Source organism: Polypterus senegalus, chromosome 6 (assembly GCF_016835505.1).
Source record: "Polypterus senegalus isolate Bchr_013 chromosome 6, ASM1683550v1, whole genome shotgun sequence".
NCBI lineage: Eukaryota > Metazoa > Chordata > Cladistia > Polypteriformes > Polypteridae > Polypterus > Polypterus senegalus.
In genome coordinates, this window is record NC_053159.1 from 63,974,206 (window position 1) to 63,986,247 (window position 12,042).

Consider the following 12,042-nt stretch of genomic DNA (forward strand, 5'->3'; position numbering starts at 1 on the left):
AAAACATTGAACAAGCATCATAGTAGAGGTCTGGCAGATGCCAGTTGTGATACAAAATAAAATGTAATTAGTTAAAAATATTAACTATCAGATTATTTAGTAACCACAGATATTCTTTTACAAGAATATTCTTGTACAGTTGGCCGTGTAACAACTAGTCACGATTACCTAGTATATGGTTTTAGACTATTTTTTGAATGATTGAAAAATAAGATTTGTTTTTTCAGTTTGTTTTACCATAGTAAAAATTGTTACAATTGAGATAAATACCATCTTTTGGAAGATTATTTTATTTTAGGGTATCATGCCAGAGGATTTTCATTTGTGGGGTTTGAGGTAGTCATTGGTTATTTTTACTTAAACATGACTTTTAACTAAGAACTCAACTGAGCATGCTCATTGTGGAAGCAATGTTGTTCATGTAGTTTGTGCATGTATTGCATGCAGAAAGACACTGCTTTTATTGGTTCAGACTTGGGTGTATTCAAAATTTAACATCTTATTAAAGAAAGAATTCAGTGATCAGGCAGGATAAAAGCTGTTCATTGTATCTTTTAATTATTCCTCGGCAAAATGCCATGGAGGGAGCATTCTTCAAAAGTAGTCCATTACTGCATTTTCAGAATGATCAGAATAGTCAGAGAAACAAAGAATAGACATTCATTTCATAAACTGTTGAATTTATTACATACAGTGTCAATCAATGCATGTATTTTACTCTGGTTGGTCCTCTGGTTTACACCCAAATGATTTATATAAAGTAGAAATTTATTATATTATATTCTGGTGATTCTTATACATTTTGCGATAAGCCACCATCCTTGAAATTTCAGTGCAAATAACAACTGTCCATTCTAGTTTATAGGACATCTGCTGATTTCTTAGTCATCCTTCAGTACATTTTGCATATTACATCAACCTTCCTTCGGGTACATTCTTTATTTACTTGACCATCTCATCTCAGTATTTTTCCTAAGCCAATGTTTATATTTCAGTGCATATTTTGTAGTTCACTTGACCTTTATCTCATTTCCAACATTTATTAACCCTTTATGCTATTTCTTAAAGGTGAATGCTATGTTACCCTAAAATTTATTCTTCCACAGGGATCTCTTCTGAGTTAATAATTAGATAGTGTTCCTTATCTAAATATGATTTTGCAACTCTTTCAATGTTATAGAGACAACCCTGAAGCAACACAGCAAATGAATGACCTCATCATTGCTAAAGTTTCTGCTGCTCTTAAAGGCCACTGGGCAAACCCTGACCTGGTAAATGCATCTCTTTGCATTACAATGATAGATATGTGATGGCACAGTATCTTGGGAAAATGTAAGTTGTTTATTTCTCTTGTTTCAGGCCAGCAGTCTTCAGTATGAAATGCTGCTTCTTACAGATTCCATCGCTAAGGAAGGAGGATGTTGGGAGCTACGTCTTCGTTGTGGTAAGTATTTAAAAGTTTGCATGCAACGTCTTAAAATTTTTCACTTTTGGTATAGGAAAATGTTTTCCCCAGTGTAATGTGACCTTTTTAAAATGTTTTCCCAGCCAAACCACAGTACATATTTGAAAAATTTACTTTTGTATGCAACAGTAATCCTGCTATTATCACTTACATGTCACCATGTGATGTTTGTTTCAGGCTAAATGGTTTCATTAGACCACATACTTCGGTTTGTATTGCTTTCATATCTTTTGATTCCACAAGACAGAGCAGTGATACATTAAAAGTCGTGTACAAGCATACTTTTTACATACATCACCTTACCTTTCAATATGATCCTTAAGCCTTACCACACCATTCATTTTAACCCTTAAACCGCTGGAACTGGCTATATTTGGTTCCCAATGCAATTTGGAAGCACGCAGAAGTCGAGAATATTCAACAATGTAAATTCATTGAATGCTGCAACTGACTATAGTCATGTCTCAGTGCAATTTGCCAGCACGCAGGGGCCGAGTATATTAGGCGACGTACATTCATTGAATGCTGCAACCAGCTGTAGTTGCTTGACAGAGCAATTTGCCAGGACTCCGGAGCTGATCAGTCAGTGCTGTATATTTGTTGAGCAGCCATCTCATGACCACTGGCACCCACTGCAGCCTGACTGTCCCTGGGATTCAGCTGCTGCATTAAACTAGCCTGCAAGCATCAGCGCTTACCTCTGTGTGTTTGCGTGCAGCCAGTTCAAGCACAGTTGGCTCGGTGATTTACTGAATTTCATCAATGGCGTCAATTTCACCTTGTACATATAATAATAGATTGCTGCAGTAGTTTTTTTTTTTTTTATAGCTTTTACAGTTCATTGGCAGTGTGTAAAATGATCAGTGTTGCAGTAATTGTGATGCTCTTTGCATGAAAAAAAAGTGTTCCATCTTCTTTGTGAATTGTGATGCGGCAAAAAAGTATTTGACATCCAGGTGTGCATTAAGCCCCAAGTATGTGGCAGTTTAAAGGTTAACATCCATGCCTGTTCTGAACAGTATTTTCATCCATCCATCCATTATCCAACCTGCTATATCCTAACTACAGGGTCACGGTGGTCTGCTGGAACCTATCCCAGCCAACACAGGGCGCAAGGCAGGAAACAAACCCCTGGCAGGGCAAACACACACATCCACACACCAAGCACACACTAGGGACAATTTACAGTGCATCCGGAAAGTATTCACACCGCATCACTTTTTCCACATTTTGTTATGTTACAGCCTTATTCCAAAATGAATTAAATTCATTTTTTTCCTCAGAATTCTACACACAACACCTCATAATGACAATGTGAAAAAAGTTTACTTGAGATTTTTGCAAATTTATTAAAAATAAAAAAAAAAAACTGAGAAATCACATGTACATAAGTATTCAGAGCCTTTGCTCAATACTTTTGTCGATGCACCTTTGGCAGCAATTACAGCCTGAAGTCTTTTTGAATATGATGCCACAAGCTTGGCACACCTATCTTTGGCCAGTTTTGCCCATTCCTCTTTGCAGCACCTCTCAAGCTCCATCAGGTTGGATGGGAAGGGTCGGTGCACAGCCATTTTAAGATCTCTCCAGAGATGTTCAATCGGATTCAAGTCTGGGCTCTGATTGGGCCACTCAAGGACATTCACAGAGTTGTCCTGAAGCCACTCTTTTGATATCTTGGCTGTGTGCTTAGGGTCATTGTCCTGCTGAAAGATGAACCGTCACCCCAGTCTGAGGTCAAGAGCGCTCTGGAGCAGGTTTTCTTCCAGGATGTGTCTATACATTGCTGTAGTCATCTTTCCCTTTATACTGACTAGTCTCCCAGATCCTGCTGCTGAAAAACATCCCCACAGCATGATACTGCCACCACCATGCTTCACTGTAGGGATGGTATTGGTCTGGTGATGAGCGGTACCTGGTTTCCTCCAAACGTGACGCCTGGCATTCACACCAAAGAGTTCAATCTTTGTCTCATCAGACCAGAAAATTTTGTTTCTCATGGTCTGAGTCTCTTTCAGGTGCCTTTTGGCAAACTCCAGGCAGGCTGCCATGTGCCTTTTACTAAGGAGTGGCTTCCGTCTGGCCACTCTACCATATAGGCCTAAATGGTGGATTTCTGCAGAGATGGTTGTCCTTCTGGAGGGTTCTCCTCTCTCCACAGAGGACCTCTGGAGCTCTGACAGAGTGACCATCAGGTTCTTGGTCACCTCCTTGACTAAGGCCCTTCTTCCCCGATCGCTCAGTTTAGATAGCCGGCCAAGTCTAGGAAGAGTCCTGGTGGTTTCGAACTTCTTCCACTTACAGATGATGAAGGCCACTGTGCTCATTGGGACCTTCAAAGCAGCAGACATTTTTCTGTAACCTTCCCCAGATTCGTACCTCGAGACGATCCTGTCTCTGAGGTCTACAGACAATTCCTTAGACTTCATTCTTGGTTTGTGCTCTGACGTGAACTGTCAACTATGGGACCTTATATAGACAGGTGTGTGCCTTTCAAAATCATGTCCAATCAACTGACTTTACCACAGGTGGACTCCAATTAAGCATTAGAATTCTGAGGAAAAAATGAATTTAATCCATTTTGGAATAAGGCTGTAACATAACAAAATGTGGAAAAAGTGATGCGCTGTGAATACTTTCCGGATGCACTGTAGGATCACCAATGCACCTAGCCTGCATGTCTTTGGAGTGTGTAAGGAAACCAGAGCACCCAGAGGAAACCCACGCAGACACGGGGAGAACATGCAAACTCCACGCAGGGAGGACCCGGGAAGCGAACCCAGGTCTCAGAGCTATCACTGTGCCACCATGCCGCCCATACAGTATTTTCAGAATGGGAATATTTTGTTAATGGGAAGGGATGTTGCTTGTGATTTTTCCTGTGAATTTTTTACCCAATCTTGCATGACAGAATGGGAGTCCATTGCTGTCACCGTACGTTAATAAAGGGTAAGCAAATATAATTCTAGTTAACTATTTAGTATTTCTGAACATTTTCACAACATGGGCATACCACATATTTACAGGAGCAGTGCTTTTTCCACTAAAGTGAATTCTGGTGGTATCAATATTAAGCATGAAAAGCAACTATTACACATAACTGTTGTTGAAATAACATGGGGGGGGAAAATCATGGGACATTTTTTTCTTGGAATGCTTTTCCTAAAAATAAGTTAGCACTCGGGCACTGTTTTAAGAAAAAAAAAAAAAAACACAAGGCACCAGGCTTTATGCCTTCACCCTGATGCAGAGTTATTATTCTGACATGGGTGGAGGTATTCAGTTTTGCTCAAAACTGAATTCTGTTCAATTAGTATTTAATTGTTGTATCCTGCTACACTTCTGTTCCCAACAGCATCAGTACTGTCAATATCATTTTAAAGCATCTCCAAATGTTTAATGATATGCTTCGTATTAACTGATATGAATGTATAGGGTGGTCCAAATCTAATTATGCACTTTTCATTACGCTATAACTTATTAAGTTTATTACATAGAAAATCACCCGAAAAATCCCAGACCATCGAGAAGTGTGCGCACTGACGACATGAAGAATCATCTTCACGCTGAACTGGAATCATCCCCACATAAACCAGAGTCATCCAGATGATCTGGATCTGCATAATTAGATCTGGACCACCCTGTATAATACTACTCTTACATTTAGGTTGTTGGTATAGGCAGTTAACCAAATATTTAACTGGACGTGTGCTTATTTATGGAGTGCCAGACAGAATTTTAGAAATGAAGAAATGATGGTATGGAATGAAGCAAAATGAACCTTTACACCGCTGGTAGTCCTGTGTTGCCAGTTAATGCAGAGGAAGAGTACAGTGAAAAAATGGTGTACTGAGGTTTTTGGTTTTCTTTTTTTTTTAAACACACGTATAGGACAGGAAGCTGTAAGACACACAAGACAGACATACAGAGCTTATTGTTTACTGGCTATTTCGGTGTAAAATGTATCTTGACACAGAATGAAACTTGCTGTTGTAGATCTCTCTATTATAAAAAAAAAAATCTTGGAGACGAGACGTGATTTTCTTGGAGAGACATGTACATGTCCCGCGAGAAGTCTTTGAGCCAAGAGATTTAACCACTCCCAGGGCCAGGAATAAAAGAAACTGAGTAGATGACAAAGTAGAACGTCATGAAGAATTCAAAAATGTTGGCACAGTACACATTCTGGTTAAAGATAATTGAAGTACGAAAATTCAAAAGTCTCCAAAAATATGTATAGTTAGTATATAGTAAAGATCACATTAGCGCAAACAAACGGAAATTATTACTCTATGAAATAACAGAAAAAGTGAAAAGAGATTGAATATATTGTTCGGGTTTAAACATTAAGTTGGAGACTTGTAGATCGTCTAATTCGGGTTGCCAACGAGAATTTAAAGATTCCAAAAACGTGGGCGTGGTATGAAGTCCCGTGAAACACACTTCCTGCGCTCTCAGCCCTTATAAATTTTATCAGGACAATAATTTTATACGTTCTAGATGACACATCAACGACTAAGTGAAGAAGAGAGCGAGCATGGACAAACATTCAAAAATGTTGTTTTATTTATTAGAGAGAGAAACAATATTCACTCACGGGCAGTTGTATGTTGCATTGTCACGATGTAAATCCAAACATGGAATCAAAATTCAATGCGATCTTGAAGAAAAGTTAATTCCAAATATTGTTTTTACTAAAGTTTTAAAGTAAAAGTGAAAATAATGCATATGTAACAATTCCCATAAGTTTAACAATCTCTTTATATATCTGGTTAACCAAACCTGGGGGTGGACGAGCGAAGTGAGCAGGGGGCAGAGCCCCCTAGTCTGTTTAAAGATAATGTACACTCTTCTGTTTAGTTGTTGTTCTGGATACAGGTGGAGGATTTGCTTGTGCTGGATTGTACTCTTTCTTTTCATTATATGGTTCTTTGTTCATGGTACTCTTTGCTTTCCTCAGTTAGGCTCTTTGGTGTTTCATCTGGAGCTTCCTATAGAAAGGCATTACTCTTTCTGGCACCAGGGTTTAGATGCTGAAGATCCCATCTTGAAGTGATGGCTGCTTCTCAGTTTTCTCAGACTGGCCTCAGTAAATTCCGCAGAGATCAGTTTGACAGGGAAGATCTCAGCTTTCAAGTCTACAAAGAGAAGAAACTCGGGTTTTAGCTCCCCAAAGAGATTGTGGCTCATCAGGTTTTTAGGTTTCAGAGAGTTCTATGGCACAAACATGCTGCTAAATGAAACCACTCGGGGGACCTCAGGATGTGCAGGCAGAATCAAGCTTTATTGTTTGATGTACATACGGTCTCAGCTCAGATTGATTGAGCAAGTAGCAATTCCACTACCTTTCATTTATTACAGTACTTATCAAAAGTTTCTCGCTCACTATCTGACTCCATGGTCACCTGGCAGGCTTTCTTCCCCACCTTGAACCCGTCCTGTACCTGCCCCCTTTATCTCTAGTCCTCCGCTCACATTCACCACCTGGAAAGAAGGGGGGGGGTTTGGGGGGGTTCTGCATGTCAGCCTCCCTCTACATGCCGAACCTTCACTCATGAAATATTGGTGGTTTCCAGCTTGTTTAGAACAATAAAAATATACAGGCGTGGGCCTTTTTGTGATTTAACTCTTGCTATACTAATGTGCACTGATATAATTTTTATTTTCATATGTTCATAATTCTTTTTGAATATAAGTAAATAATCAACTGTAAGAATATACTTTTCTATAAGTGCAACAGGTTATTTTGGTGAGTGCTGACAGATTTTCCCCCAGAGAGATGAGTTGCAGTTAGTTTTTAAAGGCGTATGTACCCTCTCGTGATTGGATTAATGTAATTTCCAGTTAAAGAACCCGTGTCTGCTTAAAGGTCAATTATTTGTCCATCATAGTTGTAGCTTGTTGAATTATGATGCTCTTTGTTTGGATTTGGTGTTATTTGATACTTTCTGGTTTGAAAAAGGTCTCTGGAAAGATATCATCTTAATTCTGATTTACACTTTTTTTATTGGATGAAGTCCAGGGCTGTGACTGGTACGAACTGTAGTTCAGCCACTTAGTTTGAAATGCAAGGGTCGGGGTTGGCACAACTGAATGTATGCCTACCTGGTAAATTTGCTATCTTAATAGGACTTGTGTTCCCCTAAAGCCTAGCAGAATTGTCGATGACCACTTTGTCCTACATACTCTATTTCTTTGCTGTGTGAGTTCAATATGCCTGATCATCCTTCTCCAAATATCTACATGTTGCAACTCCCTCCCTATTTAAACCTTTCCTTCAAATCCTCTTTTACATTATCCATTCACCTATGTTTTGGTTTCTCTCTCTTTCTTTTTCTCATGCTTCCATTAAAATCACTCTTTTGCCCACATATTTATTGCCTATCCACACCCAAACCAGTCCAACCTACTTTCCTGTGCTTTTTTAGATATCTATCCCAATTTTGTTGTACTGTCTCATTTCTTTTTTTTTTTTTTTGTATCTCCACATATCATTCTCAGCGTTCTCATTTCTGCTGCATTCAAAATTTTCTCCTGTGCTTGCTTTACTGCCAATATCTCCACTCCATAAACATTGCTGATCATATCACCATTATAAAAACCTTACCTTTAACTTTCACCTTAATTCTTCAGTCACACAATACTCCTGGTACCTTCTTCCAGTTGTACCATCCCCACTCACTCTGGGGATCTCTCATTAAATTTTCAGTCTTGAGCTAACACCAAAGTAAATATTTTAACACATCCATTTATTTCTATAGTTCTCCCCGCAACCTAATTTCTGAATCCTATTCATCATTAAACCCCAAATATTCTGTAATTTCAATCTTTTATAATCCAAAACCCTTCTGCATTCTCTCATTGTCCTCTCCACTTGCTCCTTTCTGGTGCTATACAACACACACAGCTTATGAATCAATCCTTAAATGTTCAAGCTTCCTTCAAAGCTGCAGTAGGTAAAATAGGATAAGAACAAGATTGAAAATAAGTAAATGGCCCTGACCTCAGTTCCACTTTCATTGGCAAAGAAGAAAATGTTCACTGCATTTGCATTTTTAGTGTTCACTATTTTTAGAAACTGGATTATGTTTACAGAAGGTTAGTGATCAATTTTGTAGTCTTGTTATCTGATCTGCAGCTGTATAACATGAGCTAGTATAAGGCTGTCTCTTCTCAACTTTGAAGTGGATTGGCTCAGGTGTTGAAACCATTTTCTGGACAGACTTGGAAAACCCAAAGAGGCAAGAAGTTTGTATCGTCAATGAATATCTGATATATATTATTGAAATAGACTGACTCTGTTCGGTCTGTTTCCTTTTGTTATTTACAGGGTGTAAAATTTCAAATGATATTAGGAGATAATCGACTTTGGACACCTAATAGCTACATTTTTGAGGCTTAAGAGCACAGCATATGCAGTAGTAAGAGCTCTATAGCAAACGTGCTGCAGTCATTGGCAAAGTGTCAAGCAATCAGAATACAAAAATGGTAGTTCATGGTCCTCATCTGGAACACAGAGGCCTACTCACTACATATTAGGGAGGAGCAATTGCCAAAGTGGTCACAAGCTCTGTCCAAAGTTAGGTTCTTGGATCATTCGCTTGATAGTGAAAGAAGTGGAAAGGCTGCTGTTTCAAACTGAAAGGAAATATTTGGCTAATGGGGATTGCAGTGAGTATTCTTTCTGGGCATCACCAACAATATCAGTACCAGGCACATGCCACTAGTGTAGTACCCAGTATAGACGCAGAAAATGGGTAATTGCTCCAGATATTGAGAATCAGACAGAAGACAGACATTTTGGTAAAATAGCATGGCCTACTCTGCCATTTAAAAAGCATAGTAAAAAGTTTCACTTTTAATTCACTTGTCCAGATGAAGATCACAGAAGACAGCTGACATATTATCATAAGTTCTTTTCAGCACTGGCTCTTGAACTTATTTTGGTTTGGATTTTTTGTCAGTCATCCTTTCCAGAGTATCCCCAAGTTAATTTTATGGAGTGTTTGGCAAATAGATGTCGTGAGATTGTAAGAATCTGATTTGTTCATCTGTAGTCTGTAGAAGAAGAGGTGAATACCATGTTTCATTAATTGGAAGTGGTCTTTTAGCACGGTATTTCAATGACTTCCCAGGCAGTTGTCCTTCCTATCCTCTTTTCATTAGATATTTATAAATGTATAACCACAATTTTCTAGTCAGTAGATTTATGTACGCAAAGAATTAATGTTGATCTAGTTGGTCTTTTGGCATAGTGCCGCCTAAGAAAAAATAAATCTGTGTGGAATGTACCAAATCATATCAGTCCTAGACAGTTGGGCTTTCAGCACCTGTCCTCCTAACACACTACACTGCCTGGTGCCGCCTTCTATGCATCCACAGTGGAATTGACTTAAGTTTTCCTAATTTATTTTGTAAAGGTGGATAATAACTAATGTTGTACACAGTGGCTTGAATTAAAACTGCTCTCAGAAATTTGTTCCAAGTGCTTTTTTTTGTCATTTTACTTACATTGAACATCAGAGAATGACAGGAGGACTTTATAGGACTTAATCATTTGATATACGAAGACATTTTCGTTTGACTATTGGATGCATTTTGGTTGTGACCTGACTAAATTCTTATAAAAGGGGAGATTGGAATTTCATAATTGTCCATTTTTTCTAGTTATGATGTATGAAATAAGATATTTTCTTCAAAATGGTTTAGCATAATTTTTATATGGGTTGTTGTACAAACAGAGCCTATTCTGGCAGCAACCAGTCCAGGACTGGTCACAATCCATTCTAGGACCCAACTTACTCACACATCCAGATTCACACCCTCCATGTATAATCACCCTAAGTAACAGCTGCATACTGTAGTTCTCTTATTGTTTGTATATGCTGTACAAAACTACACATGCTTTCACTTGTTTAATTGAAAATTTATATACCCTTAAAGTCATTTTTAAGTACCATATATGCTGCTGCTTGTGTTTAGAGCAACCCTTGCCTTAAGTGGAGTTCTGACTGAATCTGCAGAGTATACCCTTCCATGTGTGTTCCACATGTTTATACTCTGTGATTCCTGAAGCTGGTTAGTTACTTTGCTTCATTCTAGTATAGGCTTTGGTCTTACACTAACCTGAAGTGGATTAAGTTTGATAATCTGTCTTTTTGTTTTGTTTAGACAGCTGTTTGTGTGTGTGTGTTTGTGTGTGTGTGTGTGTGTGTGTGTGTGTGTGTGTGTGTGTGTGTGTGTGTTCCTGATCAAGTTATGGTATGGTTAGGTGACTTTGGGGCCTTTGGAGCACAGCTTTTAGTATGGCCCTCTTACATTTCCTTCAGCTTTCTTCTTGTCAAACATATCTTCAGCAACATGATGCTTAAACCATTCTGTTCAGGACAGTATTTTTAAAGAGAGAGCACATTGTGGTCATTAACAATTTTTTAAGATGAAGGTTGCCTTTGTTCATTGGGAGGAGCCAATTTCCTAAAGCTCTAGGATGTCTGTTTGCCTATGTTATGACTATTGTCTTTCAATGGGTGGCACTTTCACTTTCTGTCATCTTATACATTTCTCTTAGGACCTTAAAGTTGTGTCTGTTGTGAAACCTTTAAAAATATTCTGTTGGATAAATCACATATGTTACTTATTTTAGAATCTTAAATTTTTCAGAATAGCAGGCATTTGGTCATAATATTAGAAATTCCATCGATCATTCTGGTGTCCTGCATATACTGTAAGTTTTTGTTTTCCAGGACTGTGGCTAGTCAAGGATGCATCTTCTCTAAGCTTGATATGAAAATTGGATTGTGTAATCTTTAGTTGTTGTTGTTATTATTGTTTTTCTTTTAATTCCTTGCAGCTCTCAGTCTTTTCCTCATGGCTGTTAATATCAAGACTCCAGTTGTGGTGGAGAATATTACACTAATGTGTCTGCGAATCCTGCAGAAACTTATTAGACCACCTGCACCCACTAGCAAAAAGAACAAAGTAAGAAAGTCTTAGAAACTGTTAGTAAAATTCTTGCTGTTAATGTAATAAAATTAGTGAAGTATTAAAAGATTTGCCAAACAGGTCACTGAAGTAGTAGTTTTAAATTTAGGATATTCCTGTTGAATCCTTGACCACTGTGAAGCCATACAGCAATGAAATCCATGCCCAGGCTCAGCTGTGGCTGAAGAGAGACCCCAAAGCCTCGTATGAAGCATGGAAGAAGTGCCTACCAGCTAGAGGTGAGTAAAAACCATATCAGATAAAATGATTGTAAAGAGGTAAAAAGTAAGACTTTAGGCCTTGCGTTAATACCTGAGCATGTGCTTCCTGATGTCCACTTACAAAGGAGCAGAAAGCAGCAGCAAAACCCTAAACAAAGCAGAAGCTCAGAGGCAGTACCTTCTGGAAAAGTATGTTTGGAAATGGAAGCAGTTCATGAGCAAGAGAGGGAAAAGGGTTACTCCACTGGACCTGAAATTGGGGCACAACAACTGGCTCCGTCAGGTAGATTTGCAAAAAGATTTTTTTTTTATAACAGTCATGTTGTTTATAGTTTAACAATTTAGAACAGTTTCCAAAATGTACTTTCTCATATT

The 12,042-nt window shown here is 38.4% G+C and overlaps 1 protein-coding gene across 10 annotated transcripts in view; it reads left to right on the forward strand.

The window, feature by feature from the left end:
• The window catches only part of ubr4 (ubiquitin protein ligase E3 component n-recognin 4), a 196,896-nt gene that overhangs the window by 150,265 nt on the left and 34,589 nt on the right, over positions 1-12,042 (forward strand). For 9 of the 10 annotated variants that reach the window (XM_039756137.1, XM_039756141.1, XM_039756139.1 and 6 more), the window contains 5 exons: positions 1,181-1,271; positions 1,360-1,444; positions 11,316-11,443; positions 11,556-11,685; positions 11,793-11,950. In XM_039756137.1, coding sequence (XP_039612071.1) covers positions 1,181-1,271; positions 1,360-1,444; positions 11,316-11,443; positions 11,556-11,685; positions 11,793-11,950 — 592 coding nt within the window. The remainder of the gene's footprint in view (positions 1-1,180; positions 1,272-1,359; positions 1,445-11,315; positions 11,444-11,555; positions 11,686-11,792; positions 11,951-12,042) is intronic. The other variant, XM_039756142.1, reaches the window with a different exon arrangement.